We start from the raw sequence: 24,830 nt of genomic DNA, 5'->3' as shown, positions 1-24,830 counted from the left end.
CACTGACTAAAACGACGTCGATTCACTGCACCTCCCATTAATGTCGCAATTATCAGCCACTTCTCTTCAATCTTCATTTATTTAATAATTTTCTTTTACCATTTCTTCTCTCACTTTCCTCCCGTTGGAGACCAGAAAGATTGCAGCTACAGTTCGTCGGGACTACAAAACTAAACGGGAAAGAGAAAAAGGAAAAGCCTTTCGCTTTTACCAAACAAAAGATACCAAAGCAAAAGGTGGGAATTCAGAATTTTTTTAATTTTTTTTTTTCCTTTGGATTCCTTCACTTTGATTTGATCTCCTCTGCTTCTTCCTGCTCAGCTCGTAGACTGTGATTCGGTCTTCAATAGTAGACTCGTCCGGGTTTTGAACTGGATTTCTCTATCTCTCTCTTTCCCTTCAAATGTCTTCTGTCTTTGTTACGGTATTTAGCTCTTATCCTGGAATTGGTTGTGTTATAATCTGGGATTTTTGTTGGAATCTTCATTGAGATCTGTTGGTACTGTTTGGTGGGTGATTGGTCATTTCTGGTTTTGTTGGTTTATGTCTCGATGGTCTTGTAGAGCCCTGCAAACCCTAGTCTATCTCTATTTGAAATAGTTCGAGCGCGGCTTTGTATGATTCTGATTGCAAACAGGAAAAGAAAAGTTATTTTCTTTTTCTTTTTGGGTGTGAGGGTAACCCTTATTTCTCCTGTTAATTATATTGTGCAAAACTTTAGTTGGTATTGTATCCTCTCATTTAGGGGATAATCCGGATTGTGAGTGATTGTACATTTCTGGGTATGTTGTCTCCTTGCATTTAATGTTTTTTCAGTAGCAAAGTTTGTTTCTTTCATTTATTCTGGAAAATTTCAAAGTCTCAGCAATGATCAGTCACTCTGTGATGACTGATAATTTGAGCCCTTTTATTTCCCAGAGCAATTTTGTCTGTTTTTGAGTTCTGGGGAGAGAAAATTTTATCTGGATATTGTGGAGATCTGGGACTTGCTTCATCTATTGTGTCCCATGAGGACCCTTTTTCCATCTGATTCTTGCAAAGAATCGCAACTCAATGCTCTCAATCCACAGTCCTGGCTCCAAGTGGAAAGGGGGAAGCTTTCCAAATTATCAACTCATTCCTCCTCTTCATCTATGTAAGTTTCCCAGTTGACTTTCTTTATTCCAATAATTTGATTTTATAGTTTTTGCAATGAATTGAGATATATTTTATTTCTTCTGTTGTGAAATATGAAAGAGAATCATTTATCAAGGTTCCTCAACCGCCAATACTGCCATTCTTTAAACCTGTCGATTATGTAGAAGTTTTAGCTCAGATTCATGAAGAACTTGAGTCCTGTCCTCCACAACAGAGGTCAAATCTCTATTTGTTACAGTTTCAAGTATTCAGAGGTCTAGGGGAAACCAAATTGATGCGAAGGAGCCTCCGCTCTGCTTGGCAGAGGGCTAGCAGTGTTCATGAGAAACTTGTGTTTGGCTCATGGTTGAAGTATGAGAAACGAGGGGAAGAGCTTATTTCTGACTTGCTTACCACTTGTGGCAAATGTGCAGAAGAATTTGGGCCAATCGATATTGCTTCTCAGTTTCCAATTGATATAAATGTGACTTCCCATGAGAGTATGTCGATGAGTGGGAACCAAATATCATCAAATGTCATATTTAGGATTGGAAAGGAGAAAATAATTTGCGATAGGAGGAAAATTTCGGCCCTTTCAGCTCCATTTTATGCTATGCTCAATGGATGTTTCACAGAATCTTTTTGTGAGGACATAAATTTGTCTGAAAATAATATATCACCTTCTGGCATGAGAGCAATTAGTAAGTTCAGTGAGACAGGAAATTTGAATGAAGTTCCCCCAAATCTTCTGTTGGAAATATTAGTTTTTGCAAACAAATTTTGCTGTGAAAGGCTCAAAGATGCATGTGATAGGAAGCTGGCATCCTTGGTTTCTTCTAGGGAAGATGCTGTAGAGCTCATGGAATATGCTACTGAGGAAAGCTGTCCTGTTCTTGCTGCATCATGTTTGCAAATTTTTCTACATGAACTGCCTGATTGTTTGAATGACGAGCGCGTGGTGGAAATATTTAGAAATTGCAACAGACAGCAAAGATTAATCATGGTTGGACAAGCTTCATTTTCTCTTTATTGCTTGTTAAGTGAGGTTGCTATGAAAATTGATCCTCAGTCAGATAAAACATCTTGCTTCCTAGAACGACTAATTGAAACTGCTGAGAATGACCGACAGAGACTGTTGGCTTTTCATCAGTTAGGATGTGTGAGGCTCTTCAGGAAAGAGTATGATGAAGCCGAGCAGCTTTTTGAAGTGGCTATAAGTTTAGGCCATGTGTATTCTGCTGCAGGTTTGGCAAGAATTGGTTACATTAAGGGTCATAAACTTTGGGCTTATGAGAAGCTCAGCTCTGTGATATCCTCTGTTGCTCCGCTTGGATGGATGTATCAGGAGAGGTCAATGTATTGTGAAGGTGATAAGAGATGGGAAGACCTTGAGAAGGCAACCAAATTGGATCCTACCCTCACTTACCCGTATATGTATCGAGCAGCTTCCCAAATGAAGGAACATAATGCGCAAGCTGCACTGGCAGAGATCAATCGCATTCTTGGGTTTAAACTTGCACTAGAATGCTTGGAACTGCGGTTTTGTTTCTATTTAGCTCTTGAAGATTATCAAGCAGCCCTTTGTGATGTTCAGGCAATTCTTACACTTTCCCCAAATTATAGAATGTTTGATGGCCGGGTGGCAGCATCACAACTCCGTACACTAGTGCATGAACATGTTGAGAATTGGACAACTGCAGATTGTTGGTTACAGTTGTATGATCGGTGGTCTTCTGTTGATGACATTGGATCCCTCTCTGTAATCTACCAGATGCTTGAATCAGATGCAGCAAAAGGTGTTCTTTACTTCAGGCAGTCTTTGCTTCTCATTAGGTATGTGTTCCCACTTCATAACTTTAAATCATTTGTTTTATGATCTGCTATATCTTAAAAGAAGGCTGGATATGAACCTATTGTTTCATTAGCATTTTATACCGTTCTTCATGGTGGATTCTGCCCTTAGTCTTTGAACTTTACAGGAAATTCAGCTTGTCCCTAACTTTGGAATCATTTCAATCTTTTATAATGCTGTTAGTCATGGAGTTAAGCATTTAAAAGTCACTGTTGTATGCATATGCATAGAATTTCTAAAAATTAGTTACGGATGACTTAATAAGATTGCAACAGAAAAGAAAAAGATGTGGACCATTATTCACATGTATGCCAGTGTTTCTTGATTTTATTACGTAAAATGAGTTAGCATTTATGAAAAAAGATAAATAGATAAGTCAAAATTACAATGCAAAACTATACTACTGTAGTACTGGAATTGAGTTGTGCACAATTACGTCTTACAAAGTTTTTTTTGTTACAATTTGGTCCATTGGACTTACAAATTGTTTCAGGTGATGATCTTTTTTGGGGAAGCTTTTTGATAAGAGCAGTAGAAACTATTTCTTTCTTATCTTGATAACACAAAGAAAGAATTTAAAGGTATAACACTTGTAATAAACGCGAGTTAAGATTTCATATCAAAAAACAATCCAAAACTGATTCTTGCAGGCATCTTCTTCTTCCTATTATAATCTACATTGTTTAAAATAAAGTAATCGATAATTAAGTAATTGATAGTTCTTAATCATTAAATTTATTAATTTTAATTCCCAGACATTATAACTTCCAGTCTCCAAAAAAAGAAAAAGAAGAAAATACAACATAAAGTGTGGGTAAAACACAAAGAACTGTTTTCATTTTGTCAAACTTTTCATAGTTTTATGAAAAAACACTTACTGAGATAATTTTGTAAGTTCAGGGGCCAAATTGCAGAAAAAATTTTGAACTCTAAATGTAACTTGTCCTATAGTTAAGGATTAAAATAGTAATTTGCCCTAAATTTAAAATGAAAATTATGTCCACCTGTACTAATGGTAACTGGGATTAGTTTGAAGGACAAGCTTCATACAAATAAATTGAACATTTAAAAGACTTTTTTTGGTAAAGAACTTTCGAAGGACTTGATTGACCCTTTAACCCGATAAAAGAACAAAAGGAAATGAAAATCACCCTATAAATCAAAAGATAAAGAATAATTAACCCCTCATGTATCTGTGCTCATTTTTTATAAATATCCAGTATAAAGTTTGCCTCCGAGCACTCTTCGTAGTTGGATCATCCTGACTAATTTCTTCTTCGCTACATATTCATTTCATCTCCCTTATAGTTTTTTCTGTTAATTCTAAAAGCATCACTATGTTTATTTAGATTTTGAGTTTCTTATTGAGCATTATGAAGTATCTTTATACCTGAACTTAGTACCACATCAATCAACACGGCATATGTGGTCTTCTGAATTAAACCATCACATCTTTACATCAACAGGTTGAACTGTCCTGAAGCAGCAATGCGGAGTTTGCAGTTAGCTCGTCAACATGCATCCAGCGATCACGAACGTTTGGTTTACGAAGGGTGGATCTTATATGACACTGGTCATTATGAGGAAGGACTTCAAAAAGCAGAGGAATCAATAAAAATCAAGCGTTCTTTTGAGGCCTTCTTCCTTAAAGCCTATGCATTGGCTGACTCTAGTCTGGATCCGTCTTGTTTTTCAACAGTTATTTCACTGCTTGAAGATGCTTTGAAGTGTCCCTCTGACAGGCTGCGGAAAGGGCAGGTATATATTCTCTTTCTGTACCTGTCCAGTAGAGATTTTCTTCTCTTGATTTTGCTTTTGAATTAATGGTTATTAGCTTGTTCTCATCAGTTCAAAAGAGCGTATATTTCTTTCTTGGAATTTGGTTTCCCAATGTTCTTTTTTTTTTCTGATTCTTTTAGGATATCTCTTTTCTTATTTTGAATTTAGTTGATTTTAATCTCTTTAGCGGGTTCTGGTTTAAGAACGCAACGTTTAAGGAGTACTTGGTGAATCATTGCAATTGTCTATGATATCTCAACGAGTTTAAAGTGCACGAAACTACCACCTGTACCAGACCATCATGTTCATCTCAAACATCATTGCTGTGTCCCCCAACCCCCCCTCCATTACCCCATTCCAAGCTGAAATTTGTGCCAAGAAAATGAAAAGCTACAGACTAGGAACTACAGGAAACTATGTCACGGCTATCTCCCCCACATTCCCCCTCCATTACCCCATTCCAAGCTGAAATTTGTTCCAAGAAAATGAAAAGCTACAGACTAGGAATCTACAGGAAACTATGTCACGGCTATCTCCCCCACATTCCCCCTCCATTACCCCATTCCAAGCTGAAATTTGTTCCAAGAAAATGAAAAGCTACAGACTAGGAATCTACAGGAAACTATGTCATGGCTATCTCCCCACATTCCTCCTCCATTACCACGTTCTAGAAACTTGTGCAAGAAAATGGAAAGATATAAACTGGGAATCTGCAGGATACTAACCATATAGGAGACCACCTATTCAAGTGACTAACTATATTGCAAAATGTACAACTATATAGAAAAGCAGTACCTATGCAAGTGACTAACTATATTAGAAAACGTACAACTATATAGAAAAACAGTACTCTATAATCTAACAGCATCCTAGGAAACCTTGGATTTCCATTTAGAAAGCTGGCGTATGCTTCTGAGGTTTAGCTGCTTTTGAAATGTGGCTAACTTACAATTATTAGCATTATATTTAGAGTGACGAGATGTTTAGTTACAGTAATCGATTTGACGTAAATCAAGGTGATTCCCAACAAACGGCTGCTAAATACTTGGCATGGTTTAGATGAAAGTTTTTGACTGTTGTTTCATCTCATTCTAATTTTGGTGTGTATTTATGAAATATAAATAAATAACTTGAATCTTGAAACACTTTCTAATCTTTTTGTTTTTGGCATCCTTTATTATGCCAGGCACTGAACAATCTTGGAAGTGTTTATGTTGATTGTCGGAAATTAGACTTGGCAGCTGATTGCTACATTAATGCCCTTAAAATTCGGCATACACGAGCCCATCAGGGTCTAGCTCGGGTTCATTTTCTTAGAAATGATAAGGTTGCTGCGTATGAGGAAATGACAAGACTGATTGAGAAGGCTAGGAATAATGCATCTGCATATGAGAAGCGGTCTGAGTACTGTGACCGTGAACTCACAAAAGCAGATCTGGAGATGGTCACCCGATTAGATCCACTCCGAGTTTATCCTTACAAATACCGAGCTGCAGGTCAGATTATTTTCCTTCTTACCCGAATAACTGATCACTAATTACTGGGATTAACTTAGAATTGCATTATATAATTCGTGATTTAAGGGTAGAGCCTTGATAAGTGGAAATTGGAAATTCAGAATTTAAGGTATAGCTAGAGAATGAAGCAAAAGAGAAACTGCATTGTAATTCTTATTTTATGTTTTCACTGGAGCAGTATTAATGGACAGCCACAAAGAGAAGGAAGCGATTGCGGAACTCTCAAGAGCGGTTGCTTTTAAAGCAGACCTTCATCTTCTTCACCTGCGAGCAGCGTTCCACGAGTACATTGGCGATGTCTTTGGTGCTCTACGAGACTGTCGTGCTGCACTTTCTGTCGATCCAAATCATCAAGAAATGTTGGAACTTCATAGCCGTGTAAACAGCCATGAACCTTAAAAAAGAATCTGCAAAGAAAGCTAAAAAAGAGGAACAGGGAGAAAGACAGTGTAGAACAAAAGATTAAATTGTATAATTTGTGTATTAGAGCAAAGCAAGACTCTGCATCTCTTAGTTCCAATTTTTTTTTAGTCTTTTTTTTTTTTTTTCTTCTCATTTTGTAATTAGTCTCTTTACATTTTGATCATCAAATTAATGAATGTCTATTCACCCTTTTTTTTTTTTCTTTCTCTTTTAATTATAATTATTTAATGTGTAGAATTTAAATTTGGATATGGAATTTATTTAGATTAAAGTACTATTTTAATTCAAATCTTTAAATATTACAAACTTAATATTAAAATTATAACAATTAAATTATTCTACAATATCTTACAACTTTTTAAATTTATTTCACACTTAGAAAATAACAAAATAATTTATATTAATGGAAGTACTTAACAGATGCAGGTTGATGGGAGGATGGAGGACCTCTTCAAAACCCATGTCTGCATACATGTATATAAACACTGTTTTTGCAGATTTTATAGGTTTTTTTTTATTAAACATAGAAGCTAAAACAGATTTCTTTTGGGTATGTTGCAGTTGGAAGGGATCATTTTAAGCTCCCAAACAAGTATTATTACTATTTATAACAAAATTTTATCCAAAAAACACTTGGGCTTAGAAGCGTTCCGACGATCATTCTCAACTGCAATAATCCGTTCAAATGTTACAGGGCGGAGTCATTAACGACCATTACAGTACAGCAGGAATAGTTAACTCGTGTATAACTCATGCACGAGAGCCATTTAAATAGTTTTATCAAGACGTCACATTCATTCAAATGTTACGGGGCAAAGTCGTTAACGATCATTGCAGTACAACAGGAATAGTTAACTCGTGTATAACTCATGCACGAGAGCCATTTAAATAGTTTTATCAGGACATCACAGGGCAAAGTCGCATAACTGTTACCACTAAACTATCTAACCTAATACAGCGAAGCTAAAATAAGAATAGTTTAGTTGAAATCCAATAGTTGTTACCAATCGAGCAAAATATGTACTGCAAACTATGCTACAAGTTTTCCTCATTTGGATGTTAGACAGTGAAATAATAATTACCTTTAGGGAATAAGAAACCTGAGTGACAACTGTAAACTTCCTATGAACTCATCCTTTCGGAGTTGGGAGGAGATCGGAAATAAGGGTGCTGCAAAGCATCATCGATGCTTAATCTATCCTCCTGTAAATCAAATCCAATTACAAACAGACCTTCAGTTCAATCATGCGTGGGATTTGCTGGTAATAGTAATTGAGTAGCCAGTTTTGTAATAAAAAGTATAGAGGTGTAGCTTGAAAAGGAGGAAATAGTACGCTCAATCAATCATTTATGGTCTCTTCTTGTTATTCCTCATGTCATGAATGAACACATCATCCATCCTCTAGATGCCATGTATGTTGTAGCACCCAAAATAAGAAAAGATAGACAACCGAAAAAAATTGCAAATCCTCCCACCAATGGAATATAATGTACATATATATGCAGAAGGTTAAGGTGATGCCGAAAAATTAGCCATCAGTTATAATACGGAAACAGATTCATTTGATTAAATCAATCAAAGAGGAGATGGCAAAATAAAAAATTGTTGGATAACCTGGATTCATCAAAAGAATCTGAATAAAATCAGCTTCGATGATGAGTCAAAGCAACTCTCTGTTAACTTTCCATTAGGAAAAGCAAACGTGCTTAATAAACTCAAAGGGACAAGACAATTGAAATGCACAAAAAAAGAAAGACAGCAAGGGAGACAACAAAAAGCAAGAATTGAATATTTAGGTCAGATTAACCAAAGCTGCTTGCAGATTCTTTTCCTTTTTTTTTTCTTGGTAAGGCCAAACACATTTTTCAAATACTATGACTAGAACCAGGATACTCACCTATGCACTAGGTAGGGTAGTGAAGGACAAACTAAGTTAATTTGCCTACTTAGGGATTTGCAAGAAAGACATAGGCATCACACCTAAGGTTTGATTAAATAACACAATTTAAGTATTGAGAAATTCTCAAAATAGATCAATGAATAATTGAATTCTATTTAAAAAAAAAAAAGAAATTATGAAGATATTTATAATGCTATTTAAGTAACATTTACTGAATAAAATGAAAATAAGAAATACTAAAACTGATAAGATTAAAAATTCTATTCCTAATAAAATAGAAAATACTACGAATGCAAATAAAAAAACTAAATACTAATAAGAATAAAATGCTGAAGTTACTAAACTATACTAGTAGACTCCTTCATAGTATAGTAGTATTACATTCAATAGAATTATGATTTCAGATTTACTTGGATAATCTATAGCTACTCTATACCAATGCCTTAGTCCTATTTGCAAAGCCTTATCAATTAATTTTTCATGATTTATTTGTCATCCGACTCATGGAAAAGTTTGCAAAATTGAGGATGATATAATTGTTTGATGTTAATTATCCAATGCCCTGAGTTGACTTTCCCGAAAAAGACTTTACTAGTTGAAAGCATTATATGTGACAAATATAAAACCGTAAATATCTCAACTTGAATAAACAAAGTGGAATACTGTGATTAAAATTTGAAAAGCAGAGAACTCACTGGATCCCAGAGTAATAGTTGGCGCACTAACCGTAAGGCCCAAATATTTGGAAACCTGCGGATATTGTTAAAAACCAAATCATGGGAATGATAAAAAAGAACTGTGTTCATCAAACATCACAGTATGAAACACATATCAAACTAAACAAACCCAAGTTTAAGAGGGTCTCTACTCCTTATTTGGTGTGAAAAGAACTCTTCAGAGCATTTCCATGAAGCAGGTGAAACTCCACCCTATATCACAAAGTTTTATCACTTATGTATTTCTAGACATCAGGACTTCATTCAGCAATTAGAAAATAGGATAACTCACTTGCTTCATATAGGTATGATGCTTTAAGGAACTCCCAGGAATTAAGATACACAACTCCATAAATGACCTGAGCCTGAAACCATATAGTCAAAAGCACCAATGTCACAATCTATTTTTCTCCTCCTTATGAATTGCTAGAATCTATTGAAATTGATGTAAGACATGTTTCCCTCCCAACAGGTACAGCATTTTTCTTGCCCAGATGACAAACAATACTGAGTGACTCATATCTTTTGCATGGCAATCAACAGTTTTCATCATCATAGTTACAAACTATCCATCTACTTACTCATAAGCAAGCTCTTGGGAAATTTCAGTCATCACCAAGTACAATAAATCATTTTCTTAAAAAATGAAATTCAAATATGTAAAGAAGATAACAAATAAGAGATATATATATATATCATGTACCTACATAGAAAAAAAAACATCCCACCCCAGTTTTGCTGTGTTCTTCTCAATTTGAATCTAATATAAGAGAAGAAGAACAAGAAACATAGCAATTAGAAGGAAAACGACAGTTTGCACATCTTTTACAATATTTAGTTCCACCCATAATTACATTTTTAGCAGTGCACTTTCTGTGCAGTCCTTCAAGAAATGAATATTAAAATTTTTTAAGGGCTAATTACATTACTGTTTTAGTTAGAACCTTATTACAATGACAGCCTCTTTTCAAACAATACATAAATACCCCCTCTTATTCTAAACAATACATAAATACCCCCTCTTATTCTAAACAATACATAAATACCCCAAGATTGAAATAAAAAACAGAAGGTGTTATAGTCTTCTGATACAATACCAACCTAAATAAAGTTAAAAGAAAAGAAAACCCTCCATTTAATGCATAGAAACTCTCCCTAATTATCTTCCCTCTTGTCTCTTTTCATGCTACTCCTTTCAGATCCCTCTGCTGTGACATTGCCTCCTGATTGATCACTTGGCTAACTGGACTAAAACTTTCTAGAGTTTAATTACATATAACTCATATACCTATCTCCAAGTGAATTTCACTAATCCTAATTAACAACTTAGATATTGATTAAATTAAACGAGATGAATATGTGCAGAAGATCTGGGGATGGGTTCATACTTCTTTGAGGGTTTTTTTTTGGGATGTTTCAGTTCATGGGAGCGGGTATGTTTTCTTTTAATGGGTAGCTTAGTCGGGTTTGGTAATTGTGTCTCATATTAACTGGATTTGTTTGGTTTCTATTATTGTTAAGTGGTAGAGAAAGTGAGGTTAAGCTTTTACTAATCAATTATTACTTAATTGTGATTTTACTATGGTAATTATGTGAAATAGTAAAAATATTTTATATGATTTTGGAGCAAAATGGTTCTTATTTTTTGTGACATTACTAGGCTTCCTGCCAGGGCTAAGAAGAATTCAAGTTGTACGTGAACTGTTATGTGACGGGTTTTGGAGATGAAAAGTTAAAAGTAATCTGGTGAAAGAGTCTGTGGAAACAAAAGGTGTCAGCCGAGAATTCTTTGGTGTTTAGAGTCTCTTTCAGATGCATAATTCCAGTAACATGTTCAACTGCAAGTGCAAAGAATTATCTATCAACATTTAGAGCTTTCCAACAGTTGTTGCCACCCCTTGTTCATGGGTTTCACCAAGTTGGTGCCGGTTATGGCTCTGGGAAGTTTACTGTTGTCTGATAAAACTTCCTAACATATGGATCTGTCTCCATATATATAATATTTTTATTATACAGGTTTTTTAAGGATAAAGTAGGCATTTATTATTTAAAAGTTGAATTTTCTTTTTGTTAATTTTTTTACAGTTGTAGACAGAAAAATTAACCAAGAGGGTAACTATGTAATTGTCTTTAAAATAAGAAGGTACTTTTGTAATTACACTCTACTTAAGGAGATGTTTGTATGTAATTTACTCAATTTTTAGATTACCAGCAGCATCTTAAGTTCTTCTCAGAAGCAAAACTTACTTGCATGCAAGCTCCTTCAAGTTTTCACTCCAACCTTCAAGATGATGATCCAGAAGAGCACGTGTTATTGCATTTATCTGAAAGACATTTGGTGATCCCAAGATCATCTCAAGAAACACAACCCCTACACTCCACATATCATATCTATCAACCGAACAAGAAAATGCATTACAACAAAGTAAGAAACAGAATATTTTAAATTGAAACACGAAGATAGATATTTCTTCATGCATGTATGATCCATTCTCGAATATAGACCAAAATGTTGACATTCTGACATACTTTGAAGTCATGCTTATTGGTCCCTGATACCAACTACAATTCAACATAGCCTCAGGTGGAGCATATTCATGCGTCTGTTCAGCTCTGATAAAACAACAGATAATGTGTAGATTATAAACATTTACTGGGAAGTAAACATAACAAAAAAGGAGGAGAAACAGCAGCAAAATGGTAAAAGAAAAATACCTAGAAGGTCCACTAGAACCATACAAGTGCTTCAGTGTGAACTCATCAATTGCACTACCAAAGTCAATGATACGCCTGGAGTATTGGTGATAAAAGCATTAATTATCATGGAAGAACAAAGTGTAACAGGGATATTAAACAACATGATGGAGCATGCACATCATCCTTCATGCACTAATACAAACGATGAAAAAACTTCAATATCATCTATCTCAACTTGAAAAAAGAAACGATAATTCATGAAGCAAACAACTCAGGTTCAGTTGATGGAAAAAAATGGATAAAACAGAGGCGGGACAAGCTTTAATTTGTAGGTGAGATAGAGGATGGTTGATCAGCCCATAACAAAAGATATCATGATCCTTCTATCATTTATGCAAACTGAAAATGATACAGAAGAAAATTTCCCTGATAGATGTTAAGAAATATGAAAATCTACACTACATTTTAACATTGTTAGCATGTAGCAAGATAAGTAGATAAAGATGACAGAGAGCATTCAGCACACAGCCCCCAATCCCAATCTCCTAAGCATCTCATTTTAAATCACGGACGAGTGTCTATAAAGAACTAGAATTTCTCTCCCGATGCTTAGTGTACAAACTAGCATCAAGACGTAGTTAAAAGCCTCCAAATGCAATTCAAATAGATTGACAAATATCTACAATCAATACAAATGTTCACCGACTGTCCTAACAATTTCATCTTTCCTAGGCCTGCAAACCCAAACTGCATCCATAGAAAACCTTAAACCAGTTTTTGAAAAAATATGTTAGGTAAATCACCAACTGTGGCCCTCTTATATTGAAATCCAAGGTATCTCCTGCATATTAAGAACTCCGTTGACACTAAAAATTGTGCAATGCAGATCAATAAATTGTTTGGTTTTGATAAATTTTGACATAGAACCAGGAATAAATGTTAATGATAAAGATAGATCACACTGACACATCAGATACAAGTAGAAAAAAGAAACATTGATTTATAATACTGAATATTACTTGTCAAAAGGAAAGTAATATTTTTCTTTTTGTTGTCAGACTTCAAAATGTGCCTTCTGAGCTAAGCAGAGGATTAATATATAAAAATTCATCTGCTTTTGCTTATATAAACTTATGTGTTATATAGTATTCATGTTCAATCAAATATTTATAATAAATGCACGTTTAGATATATTTTGGTTTAAATATGAATGTACTTGTTCATTTAAAGTTAGCATTCCTAAATGCGCGTATCACTATATTTTTTAAAAAAATTTGTATATGTGCTTTATCATATTGGGAGAAGTAAAGCTTGCTAATATAGAAAACCAGGGAAGCGAGTCCCAGGTTTCAAGGCTGGCTCATTGACAAAAGAGAAGCAAACGAAAGTACTATTGCTTATCAATGCCGAAGAAAATTTTGCACGAAAAATTCTTGAGGCCGTAATGGAGAATAGCAGAGGGTTTCACAAATAGTTCGATTACATTGTGGTTGGATCTAGAACAATTTTAAATTATCACGGATTGTAAAAGAACTAAGCCGGCGAATGAAATATCAGTATCCATAGCAATATGCTTTTTACTGCACTGAGAAAACAAGAAATATAGAAGCATTAGAGGGGGAGGAGATAGGCATCAATCAGAATTCTAAACCTGAGAAGTTCTCTCCCAAATAAATGCAACAAATTCTATTCAATCTGCTATCATTAAGGAAATAAATAACGGGAAGGAATTTTTCTTGAAAATTAAATTTTGAATTATATTCACAGGCACAAGGGGGTACAAATCTAACAAATTTCTACTAGGTCCCTTAGCTCCCCGTTAGAATAAATCATATGACCCCTAATAAAAAAACTTAGAATATGGAACCAAAAATCCTTGAAACTATCAAAAAAGGATATTAATTAACAATAAAAGCAAATTGTGGAATTTAACAAGAGCATAAAATACTTCATAGTACATTTTGGTGTTGAAGGGCTTATCTCCATTCGGAGCTCCTTTTAAGCATCTCCCTGTTTCTTGATCTTCAAAGCATATCACCATGTTTTCTTCACAAAGATATAGAAAGAGCACCTCAAGTGAGCAAAACCTTCAGATAGAAAATTCTTCATAATATGTAATCTACAAGAACATTACATGAAATTTATAATATAATAATAGAATGATTAAAGACATGTTTATTCCTAGAAGATCCAATTGAAATGGGCATGAAGCAGTCAATAATTGTCCACTGAAAAATGAGGACATCAAAGAAAGCAATTTTATTAGGCTCCACAAAAGTAAAAATACCTTTTGTTGGTTAAAGAAAGCTTTATTGCATCACTTTTTGCATTAAGGTAGCAAATGATAAGCATGAGAGAGTTGATACATATATACAAAACCATGCTATTTGCATACCAAACTGACACTTCATTTTGGTAGACAACATATCACAAGAGCATAAAATTGTCATGAACTTTGATAATCAATACATCTGGTCCAACCTCTTTGGTCAAATTGTACAGCTAGAGAGATGCAGGACATCTGCTTAGAGAGTATTGTGCCATCATGGAGTGCAAAAGGGAGGCATGAAGCTCAATAAACAAATGGAACATATTATACACTGTGGTTTACCAATGATTCTTACATAACTGATATCCGACATCTAGACTGGAAATGAGAGGAGTTCAGTAGCAAGAATAAGCCCGAAACCAACTGAAGCTAACATCTCTTAAACGAAGATACTCGAATTATAGTAGAGCCAACCTAGGCTTATTGTCATGAAGGTGTGTGGTTATTTGGAAACCCACACAACAACCCACAGATTCCACAATGTTTATGCAATGGGGAAATATTGAGTTTTATCAGTTAACACTATGGACGCAAAGGCGCTCAATCTAGTGCTTTCTGAAAAGACTTACAATCTCACAGAATAAGAACATCGGGAACTTAGAAACTGTGTCAGTTAACTAATATCTTTGCAAAGACTGAATAGATTAGCAAGTTCATATTCTGTGTAACCAGCTAAACTTTTAGGATAGAAAATGTCCTCACCAGGTTTGATATCCCTGTGGATGATGTTGCGATCATGGCAGGACTTCAGTGCCGTCAACTAAACAAATAAGGAAAGCAGACAATAAAATATCAATCAGAGAAAAGTGACAAAAACTAGAAGCTGAGAATTAGTGCTTAAGAAATGAAATCAAAGGCTTTTCAATAAATAAGAAGCACACATTTACTGATTGGTAGATATCTGAACAAGTTAGTATCAGAACTCCACTATCAACTTACAGAAAATTTAAGATAATAAATAGAGCCAACTTTAATTATTTCTAAGCATCACTGCACCTTAAGTTCAGAGCAAGTATCTTGACTTTCAAAGAAGAGCTTATTTTTGTGTGTCAACTCAGATAACTACATAACAGCTTGTTCACCAAGAAGGAAACTACATATTCTTCATCCACAAAACTAACATGTTTCCAATATCTATTATGATTCATGCTCAACTATGCACACAATAATGTAGATATTCGAACAACATTTTCCAATCAACATAATGTCGTGACAGTTTTAAATTGGATTTAAAATTCATATATACACATACTAATTGCCATATAAGATTCCGCATTTCCTCCTTTCCTGCTTCAGTTGTCTTCAACCAATGCCACCATTTTGAAGGACGTAATACCTGAATGTGCTTCACCTCATCCACTTTTTCTTTGTAAGTATAGTTTTCAGCTTCTTCCACCGTATACATGAGCTTTGACAAAGACACACCTTCATGGCGAAATACAAGCCATATATCATTAGATAGTGATTCAAATGACTCTACATATCTTGCAATATGGTTCAAGCCGTCTTCAGGAGCAGATCTCCGTGGTTTAAAATTATTTGGAAACGTAGATTCAGAATCCCAGGTGATTTCTGATTCCAGAATAGCTGATTCATTTGTTTCTAACAGACCATAAAAATCTGACTGTGACTCCTCCAAGGGAGACCTTGATGTTTGAGTTGAGAGCAGACCGCCAAGGCACACGGAGGCATTTAAAAAAATTTCACCAAAATGCTTCTCTCTTAGACCACTTAAATAGACAGCAGGACCTCTCTCCACCTGTCCACAGAGATCAAAATTTTCAATATTATAACATTCAATCTGTCCTTTCAGAGAAACATAAAGTTTAACTCTAGAAAGACAAATATCCAGAAACGAGGAAGAATAGTAATTCAACCATCGATAATGCATTCCAAAACTTACCATTATACGCTTCAAAATGAACAGCTCATCGGAAAACTCAGCACCAGAATCATGAGATGATTTGTTATTAGAAGAGTTGCCACTAAACAAATTAATGTGAATGCCACTGAATGAGGTATTCTTGTTTTCGTCACTCTGACTTGAAGCATTACTAGCATTGCTGCTTTGATGACAATTCCAATGAAAAGCCAGCCACACTTCACCATAAGATCCACGACCAAATCTTTTCTTTAGGACGTACCTAACAACCAAGAATTACAGAAGTCTCAAAGTTCTGCTGAAAAACCAAAAAGGTCCACAATCTAAGTAGCAACAAGTTATTAGACGCATAATTTTGAAAAAAGAAAAAGTTGTTAGGTCCAAACAAAAACAGATCATTAAGCACTATGTACATTAGCACAAGATGCTGCTCCTTAAATCTTACTTAAGTTTACAATCCAGGCAGAGATGATAACCCACACGCAGTTGACTCTTATGTTTTATATGATCACTCTAAGCCTGAAGAAATTGTTACTCATTATGCATATTGATGATATTGTTAGCACAGGTGATAATAATCAGGAGATTCAAGACTTGACTATTTTCATCAAATTTTATTTCATAGTAAATATTTGGGTTCCTACTACGTCTTGGGTGGAGTAGCTAGATCAAAATTGGGGATTTGTTTATCATAGAGAAAGTATGTTCATGACCTCAACGAGACAGGTATGTTTGGATCTTATCCAGTTAGTACAATGCATCTTAATCCCAATTCCTGTAGATGAAGGTGAACTTCTGGACGACCCCAATGTACATAGGAGGTTAGTTAAAAAAATCAAATTATCTCACAGTCACCCATCTCAGAATCTCATTCTCTATAACTGTTGTAGATCAATTTATAAACTCCCCTTGAACTAGGAACTTGAAGGCAGTTATGATATTCTTGAAATGTCTCAAAGATGAACTGAGGAATGGATTTCTCCATAAAAATCATGGGAATATTTTGATCCAAGAGCATGTACATGTGCAATTATAGGTGCGTCTACCACAGATTATGTGTCTCTAAGGGTAGTGAGATGGTGTCTTTGAAGAGCAAGTCAAGTTGCGAAATTGAGTACTGACTCAGAATATTGAGCAATGACTGATACTATTTCTGAGTTTATTTGGTTGAAAAAGTTACTTTAGGAACTTGTTTTTAGATATTTACAACCCATTGAATTACCACGCGATAGCCAAGCAGTGATTCACATATCTCCAAATCCAATTTTTCGAGAAGACTAAACAAATTGAGGTTGATTGTTATTTTACGCCCAAAAAAAGAAAAAGAAACTTTTTTAGAGTGTAATTCTGATTCTCCTTGTGAAGTCAGCTGAATAACTAATTGATATGCTCACAAAATTCTTAGGGGGAGTTCCTGGGAAGTTCATATGTCACGAATAAGGGGCATATCATATATACCCTTCAGCTCAAAGGGAACTATTACAATATGTCAAATATTTTCTATTACTTACTTTCTTCTACAGGTTTATCTTACATAGTTGAATTTCCTATTCATAGCTTTCCTTATAAATGACTACGTTTTTCTTCTGAACACAAATGAAGTTAGAATATTTTCTCCAACACATCATAATTTATTTTCGTCAAAAAGAAAAGATATCATAATTTATCACTCACTTTATCCATATAAATTTTAATTTTGATTTCTGTAGAAATGACATGCATTTAAGTGACATGAAAAAAGTTAATAAGATAATTCCCCCATGAAGCAATAAGTATCTTAGCATATCTAGGAAAAGCAAAATGTAAAAATTTTACCTTGAGTCAGGTATGGCATGGTCATCTGATCCATTGTAATCATGGAAAGGTATTGATTCAAGCAAGCCAAGGAAGCTAGCAAAGCCTTCAGGATTTATGCACTGATCTTTAGCCCAATTAGTAGTCACTCCAAAGCGCAAGCATGACTGCTGATTATTATACAAATTTAGAGCTCCACCTAATGTAGAAGTTAGAACAATTTGAAAAGAGATTAGCATAAACAATACATCATTGCTATCAGGATTTAGAGGAAGTTAACAGGCTCCATGACCAATTAAAATAAAGGAAAAGCAAGTAAATGGATTTCTTGGCATCACAAGAACTTGCAGTTGCGAGGACTAAACAACAACGACTATAACAAATCCATTCTCCACTCTTGGAAGAAAAATGGTGGAAGTGTTTCACAAAAGAAACTTCACTTACCACAGCACGGTGCAAGAGAATCAGGTAGAGCCTGAGGTAGGTGATACCCATAATCTTCCATGTCATCCCTTTGAGCACGTGGAGTGTCATCTACTTTATCGTTAAGGTTCTCAGCTAAATAAAAGCAGCTAAAGCTGCCATGTTTCCCTTCAACCTGGATCAAGAAAAAAATACTGAATTACACATAAGACATTTCCTCAATCAATGGTGTGCTCTAGTTCTGTTATTGTCCAAGTGTCCAAACTATTGCTGACCTCAAGTCTCAACTGCTTCCTAAAACAAGAAAAGTTAAGCAATATTCAGATGACCCCAATCAGATTGGTGATCAAAAATTCAATGATGATATTTGGAATGCCGTGTACTGGGGACTCCATAATACAAGCCCAGTGGAGGTAAGCAAAAAGAAAAAAAAAATTACAACATAAACAAACCCAATAAAAAAGCTGTAAATTAATGGGCAACAACTAGGCAACCAAAGAATTGTGCAATCACAATTATTCAATTGAAAAGATCTGTCATCAAGTAGTGTCCTTTCATAAGGTTAAAGGGATATAACAATCAGTCAAAACTTCTGGGGAATCTTGTCTCAATAAGATATACCTAGAAATTTCTTTAACTTAAGAAGCAACGCCCAACAGGAGAACAAAACCTCCTTTAGGAGAGAAAACTAAGCACAGCCAAGGGAATGAACAAGCTAGTACACATCTGTCTTGTTCATTAATTTCATTTTACGACATCACTCATTTTCTTTTTTTTTGCACGATACAGGAATATTCACTATCAAAGCCTGATGATACCACGATGTTCAAGATCGTGAATGTAAGATGCTGGTGGAACTTAGCTTTCATTCTAATCTACAAACTTGTATAGGATTCCAAGGATGCCAGCACAAAGATGCTGGGAACTTGATCATATCTCATTACACTGCTATAACGCCACTGCCACAATACTTGTCTAAACATGGAGAAACAATTTAATTTCCTTCTGGGGTAACATTAAAGCAAAAAAATAAAAATGTCTGGTATCTTAGCCTTACCAGCAACCTCCCAAACTTTGCAGTAAGTGGATGGGCATGCTTCAATTGCACTAGAGCAGAATTGACATTAGCTGGCAACATTGACAAGATATAACCATGATTAACTGGAAAAAAAAGGGTATCATTGATGCGGTAATTGACCACAACTAATTACAATCAACAACCATAATTAAGGGTGTGAACAAGTGAACCACAAAAGAGTAATCAAGAAGGAGATGCACATGTCATGTGAGCAATGCTACGATTGCAAATCCAAGACTTTAAAATCAATAAGATCACAACAAAAAATTATTAAATTTAGAAGGTACAAATTTATATGATGGCAACACAGTAGTTTCAGATTTTGTTGAAAAATCAAGAAGATAAGAAACAAGTACTATTTGTTCTTTCTGATAGAAAAATGTAAAATCAGTAATTTAAAGCAACTTACTAAATTATCTCCATTAACCAAATAGTTGGGAGGAAGCAGGCTCAACAAAAGTATGTTACAAAAAACGCTTAATTCCATATGCAGCCTTTTTAAAAGCAAAGAAGGGGGTAAGGCATGGCAAATGAACTTGCAAATCAAGAGAATGGATAGGTATTGTTGCAGGCTAAAATCATAGTGCTAAATCCATTTAACATATTATCTGTCAGGAAACTTATGCTCTTACTTACATGAAAGCTCATACGTTAACCTTTGAAGTCCAGTACTTGAACTATCCAACTCTCCTTCCAAAGCAAAACCCTCTGGAAGCTGGTTCTGATAAATATAATTAGATCCCAGAGGAACCAGAACAGCTGCCATGTTGTCCATACTGCCCTTCTCGAAAGCAGTATTCACCAAACAATCAGCCAAAGAAAATAAGCAGGAGGAAGAAAGCCCTGATCTCGTCCTATCGCGGCTGCTTTCTTCCCAAAGTATATCACAAACATCCAGCAAGCTCAGTTTTTCAAATACGCCATCAGATGCAACCACCAGATAGCTATCATTCACACTTAAAGGTTGCCAATCGGTTACCTCTGGTGCAGATATAACACCATAACTAATGGTGGAAAAAAAAATTAATCAGGAGAAGTTATAAAACAGGAAAACCCAATGGAGGGTGTTGAATAATAAACAGATAAGAACTGAACTAATTACATTGTAAGTGAAAATTGATCAACAGAGAAATGAAAGAGTAAAATACCATGCATACATGTTTTCAAAGGGTTTCGAAAATAACCTTTTATAAGATACATCGCCAATAGCTCGGGAAATAGCCAACTGTCCATTCACTCGCGGCACACCACCCCACTCAATAACATAACCACCAGCAGCTTCAACTCGAATTCTTTCATCATCTCTATTTGGATGATGATCTTGCGTCAATTCCTTAACAACAAAACGTGCCAATCCATTGGAGGATGCCAACTTTTTGTCAAAATCTCTTGAAAAAAGACCATTACGTCTTTGCTCCCTATATAACCTTATTAAAATGGCTGCAATAAGCAAGACAAGAATCATGAGAATTCAACTTAGCACATTTTTATGTCAAAAAAACTGTTATTTTGTGCCAAATGAGATTCACATTCAACAAAGTGAGCCCATAGCCAAAGATTGACTTAACCTTGACAATTTTAGATATACAAACTACCATAATATACATCAAAGTAGTTTTTATACCTTGAATTTTAAGACAAAATCCTACTTACCTTTAGCCTCTGCTGGGGAGTGAAATTTTTCAGTACACAAAAATGCTTTTGAATCGCCGATGTTGGCAACTAAAATGTGACCATCTGCTATTAGTACAACTGTGGCTGTAGAACCCGAACCAAGATTACTTCTAGATGCTTCCTTCATAGGTCGTGACTCAATTAAATGAATGTCAACATAAGAGAATGAGAAATTCTAAAGATAAATAGAAATAATACTAAACATGCCTTAGAGAATGCCGCATCAATATCATGAAGTGTCTTCAGCAATGCTTCCCTTAAGATTTCTAAGTGAAAAGAATCATCAAAATTTTCTGGTAAAGAAAACTTGAACCTGTGTGATGTAAGACAAAGAGAGCTTAAAGACAAAACTTAAAGAAATTTTATTAAGAAGCAAACCAGGAGATCTCATATCTCAATAATTAAAGCAATATTTCAATATTGAACTATAATCATAAACAATCTACATAATAACTAAACTAGGGTACCTTATTTGTAGGTACCATATCAAAAGAAAAAATAAGACCAAATACTAAAAAAGGTTGAAGACTCTTGCTTAGCTTAATAAATGCCTTAATTAACAAACAGAAGTTGTTGTTTGATTTGATTAGTAAGATGTCACCATATGTGAATTATTAGCTATAACAAAATATTCAAACAAAGATTTGTTAGTTCTGTTTGATGCTTGGACAATTTTAGCTTTCATGCAAGCAATATTCGTGCACAATTTCGAATTGCTAGCATCACAATATTGCAAAGATGTTTAGTGTTTAAATTTGGAAAGAAGTCGGTATAAGGAAGTAGAAGTAAAACAGGTAAGACAAACAAACATGTATCCAGCAAATATCACCTTTTGATAAAATTCAGCTATCTTAAAAGGGCATTGCAGAACCCAACATAAGCTTATCATGCCCATCCAATTTTCTTTCATTTTTCTTCAGAAATTTTAATAAAAAATAAAACTGATATTTTAAATCGTTGTGTAGCAGCACCTTTCGAAATTCAGCTCATGTTGACTGATGCCTTCATCCCGATTCAGCACTTGAAGAAACCTTCCTGTGGGTTTCTTCAATAGAACAGAATACGTTGCATCCAAAAGAAAATAAGTATGCAGTGCAAAATACTCCAATAAAAGTTTCGAGGCCATCTCACTAGCTTCAGCACCATTATGTCCATCAAAAACTGCCACAATTCCAACCGTGACTTCCTTGGGCCTCGTTTTTCCTGCTCAAATATCAATTTTTTGTACATCAGAAACTATCACTTGCACAAATGATAATCTTATTTGCAGACTTCTCAATTCATTCATACAATTAGTAAAATCAACAAAATCCCAAGTGTCATCTTCCCCATTTCCCTTATAAACCACGAAAGGAGATGAAATAGGGAAAAGGATATATCATGCCTTTCTTTGCTTCCACTAGGAAACCCAAAATTGACATTCAAGCACCAACTTCCATTAAAAGAAATTAAAGAAAAAAAAAACATTGTACAGAGCCGTTAATACTGTTAATAATTCGCTTCAGTAAACGAACTCCGAACTTCATCAAATACACTGCTAAAATTCAATCAGTCTAACCCCCTTCATTCGTGTTGCGTGCGTGTGAGTAGGTGTGTTTAGGGGAAATAGCGAGAGAGAGAGAGAGAGAGAGAGAAGGGGAGGACAGACCGGGGAAGGGAATGCGAAGGTCGAGAGCGCAAAGAGTGCGATCTTCTTGGGACTTCCGTCGACCCTGAAGCATTGCCGATTGGCAACGGACGCTGGTGCTGGTCGAGGCGAAGCGCCGTCGGGGATCGTGATTTGGGAGATTCCAGCGCGGGCATTTCGTCGATCGGAAGACTGCAGGCGCACCTCCTTCTTTATAAACCGTCAAACACGTGGAAGATTCCCCTCGCGAACCGATCGTCGTGCAAAAGAAGAAGAAGCCTAAAACGAGTAGCTTCAATTTCGACGCCGGCATCGTCTTCCTCCTTTCAAGTTTCTCTCGAATTTCATGCTTTCCCGAATCAAATCAAACGGGATTGACTGGCTGCAAAAATTGTCACCAGGAATTTGAAGTACGGAGAGACAATTCCATGAATGGATGCTCGCGCTTCGTCTCATTTCTCTCAATTAATTTGAGAGACGCCACCTTCAGGATTTGACTGTTGCTCAGTCCACTCGGCGCTCCCTCCCTCCCTCGCCGTAGGCGGAGATTCCAAGACCATGTACGAGAAACTCAGGCTGTCCAAAAATTGCCACGTCAGCACTTAAGTTAAGCCATATATTTTAGGAATATTTATATAAAACTACATTTTATTTGTATATATAAAATTACAAAGTTAATTAATAAACAATTAATTAGTAACTAATTAATTAATAAACAACAAAAAATAATTAGTTAATTAATTAACTAATTAAGTAATACTCCCTCTTAAGATAAAACAAATATATTTTTGGTTTTATTTTAGATAGTAAAAAAAAATATATCACGAGAATATAAAATTTTTATAAATATATCAGAAAGTTAAAAGAACGACATAATGAAAAGAAGTTTAATATACTTTGTGATAATTTCATTTTAGATAAAACGACAATTAATTTTTATGTATTTAGTTCGTTCATAAAATACTGAATTCGAAGTTATGTAAATGACAGTTTGATTGTCACAAAAATCAATACAGAATGCGAAACATTAATATGAAAATCATAAAGTAATTTTTTTATTTAAAGTAATTCATTAGTTGTTGAAGTTAGAGCACGAAGATTAATTGAGATTTACTATCTGCTTTGATCACGATGAATTGTAGAATTTTAATGTATGGTATTTCATGAGCGTAAGAAAACCGTGTTTGTTTCAACTTCCAATTGTAACAAATGGTATTTGACTGGTAAAATTTGGGATGAATTTTTAAATTACTGAATTTGTGGTATTTGACTGGCATGTTATTTGTTTGTCATTATACTCTAATATAATTTAATTAATTTCATATTTATCCTGATAATTAAATTAATGTAACAATATAAAATATAAAATTTTAATTTCATTATGTATAATAATTATTTATTTAAATATAAATATAATGACTAATTTATTTATTTTTTTCTTATATAAATTCTTTTATACTATTTACTATTACATATAATATGTATGAGTAAATTAGTAATTTAACTGAAAATACAGTCATATCATCATACCATCCAAATAAAAATATGTCATTAACATATATTAATATACCATAAAAAAAATTTGTCATTTCAATACTGTGTTATTGTTATTCAATTACTGTTATTACTATACATTAATTAATCATCACTGAAGTTTATTCAAACAAAGCTTTAAGTTCTAAATAATTAAATTTTGGTTTAGATTATAGAAAACTGATATCTTCCGAATATATGTTATCTTTAAGATGTAATGTACTGGCGGTGGAGGATACGATAATCTCCGAACCCGACAAATATTTCAAAACTCTTAAATCTTTTAACTTAAAAACGAAAAAAAAATAATTTAATATAATCGGAAGGAAATTAAGAAAAAATTATTAAGAAAATGTGTAATTTGATAGAATTAAAAGTTAAAATATTGTTTCTTAATTTTTTTTTTTTTTAAATCTCAAGATTAAGAATTTAATTTTTTATTTCTATTCAATTAAATATTAATTTAGGTCCCACACCATCCCTTCCAAC

General features: G+C 34.5%; 2 protein-coding genes across 10 annotated transcripts; one reads left to right on the top strand and one right to left on the bottom strand.

Annotated features, from left to right (window-relative positions):
- The first annotated feature begins 76 nt into the window (after positions 1–76).
- Positions 77–6,885, top strand: EOL1 (ETO1-like 1). Of its 2 annotated transcripts, XM_088216860.1 has the most exons (7): positions 77–236; positions 322–424; positions 919–1,135; positions 1,237–2,949; positions 4,435–4,726; positions 5,934–6,243; positions 6,443–6,885. In XM_088216860.1, exons 3-7 carry the CDS (start codon positions 1,008–1,010, stop codon positions 6,661–6,663), a joined length of 2,664 nt encoding a protein of 887 aa, XP_088072986.1. In that variant the 5' UTR covers positions 77–236; positions 322–424; positions 919–1,007; the 3' UTR covers positions 6,664–6,885. The 2 variants fall into 2 exon arrangements, with proteins under 2 accessions (XP_088072986.1, XP_088072987.1); XM_088216861.1 differs by lacking the exon at positions 322–424 and having other exon boundaries at positions 78–236.
- On the bottom strand, positions 6,388–23,406 carry LOC110814755 (putative protein phosphatase 2C 51). Of its 8 annotated transcripts, XM_088216854.1 has the most exons (21): positions 22,830–23,405; positions 22,153–22,384; positions 21,385–21,494; positions 21,161–21,298; positions 20,692–20,947; positions 20,144–20,511; positions 19,487–19,590; positions 18,451–18,604; positions 18,028–18,205; positions 16,234–16,474; positions 15,583–16,089; positions 15,033–15,090; positions 13,960–14,047; positions 12,020–12,094; positions 11,834–11,917; positions 11,552–11,695; positions 9,597–9,669; positions 9,435–9,517; positions 9,284–9,338; positions 7,770–7,890; positions 6,388–6,683 (listed from the first exon to the last, which is right to left on the bottom strand). In XM_088216854.1, the coding sequence occupies exons 1-20, from the start codon at positions 23,119–23,121 to the stop codon at positions 7,810–7,812; spliced, it is 3,321 nt and encodes a 1,106-aa protein (XP_088072980.1). In that variant the 5' UTR covers positions 23,122–23,405; the 3' UTR covers positions 6,388–6,683; positions 7,770–7,809. The 8 variants fall into 8 exon arrangements, 7 of the variants coding, with proteins under 7 accessions (XP_088072980.1, XP_088072979.1, XP_088072981.1 ...); XM_088216853.1 differs by lacking the exon at positions 6,388–6,683 and having other exon boundaries at positions 7,536–7,890; XM_088216855.1 differs by lacking the exon at positions 6,388–6,683 and having other exon boundaries at positions 7,536–7,890; positions 19,487–19,557; positions 22,830–23,404.
- Between the last annotated feature and the right edge of the window lie 1,424 nt (positions 23,407–24,830).

Source organism: Carica papaya, chromosome 3 (assembly GCF_054855325.1).
Source record: "Carica papaya isolate Zhongbai chromosome 3, ASM5485532v1, whole genome shotgun sequence".
Classification (NCBI taxonomy): Eukaryota; Viridiplantae; Streptophyta; class Magnoliopsida; order Brassicales; family Caricaceae; genus Carica; species Carica papaya.
This window is presented reverse-complemented; position numbering and strand designations above follow the sequence as displayed.

What these genes read in the sequence shown, in the direction of transcription:
- EOL1 (XM_088216860.1), top strand. Translation starts at nt 1,008, where the DNA reads ATGAGGACCCTTTTTCCATCTGATTCTTGCAAAGAATCGCAACTCAAT. An exon ending in CATTCCTCCTCTTCATCTAT is followed by an intron (nt 1,136 to 1,236) that starts GTAAGTTTCCCA and finishes GAAATATGAAAG; the next exon opens with AGAATCATTTATCAAGGTTC. An exon ending in TTACAAATACCGAGCTGCAG is followed by an intron (nt 6,244 to 6,442) that starts GTCAGATTATTT and finishes TCACTGGAGCAG; the next exon opens with TATTAATGGACAGCCACAAA.
- LOC110814755 (XM_088216854.1), bottom strand. Translation starts at nt 23,121, where the DNA reads ATGCCGGCGTCGAAATTGAAGCTACTCGTTTTAGGCTTCTTCTTCTTT. An exon ending in CTCCCCAGCAGAGGCTAAAG is followed by an intron (nt 20,948 to 21,160) that starts GTAAGTAGGATT and finishes TGCTTATTGCAG; the next exon opens with CCATTTTAATAAGGTTATAT. An exon ending in CCAATAAGCATGACTTCAAA is followed by an intron (nt 11,696 to 11,833) that starts GTATGTCAGAAT and finishes TTCGGTTGATAG; the next exon opens with ATATGATATGTGGAGTGTAG.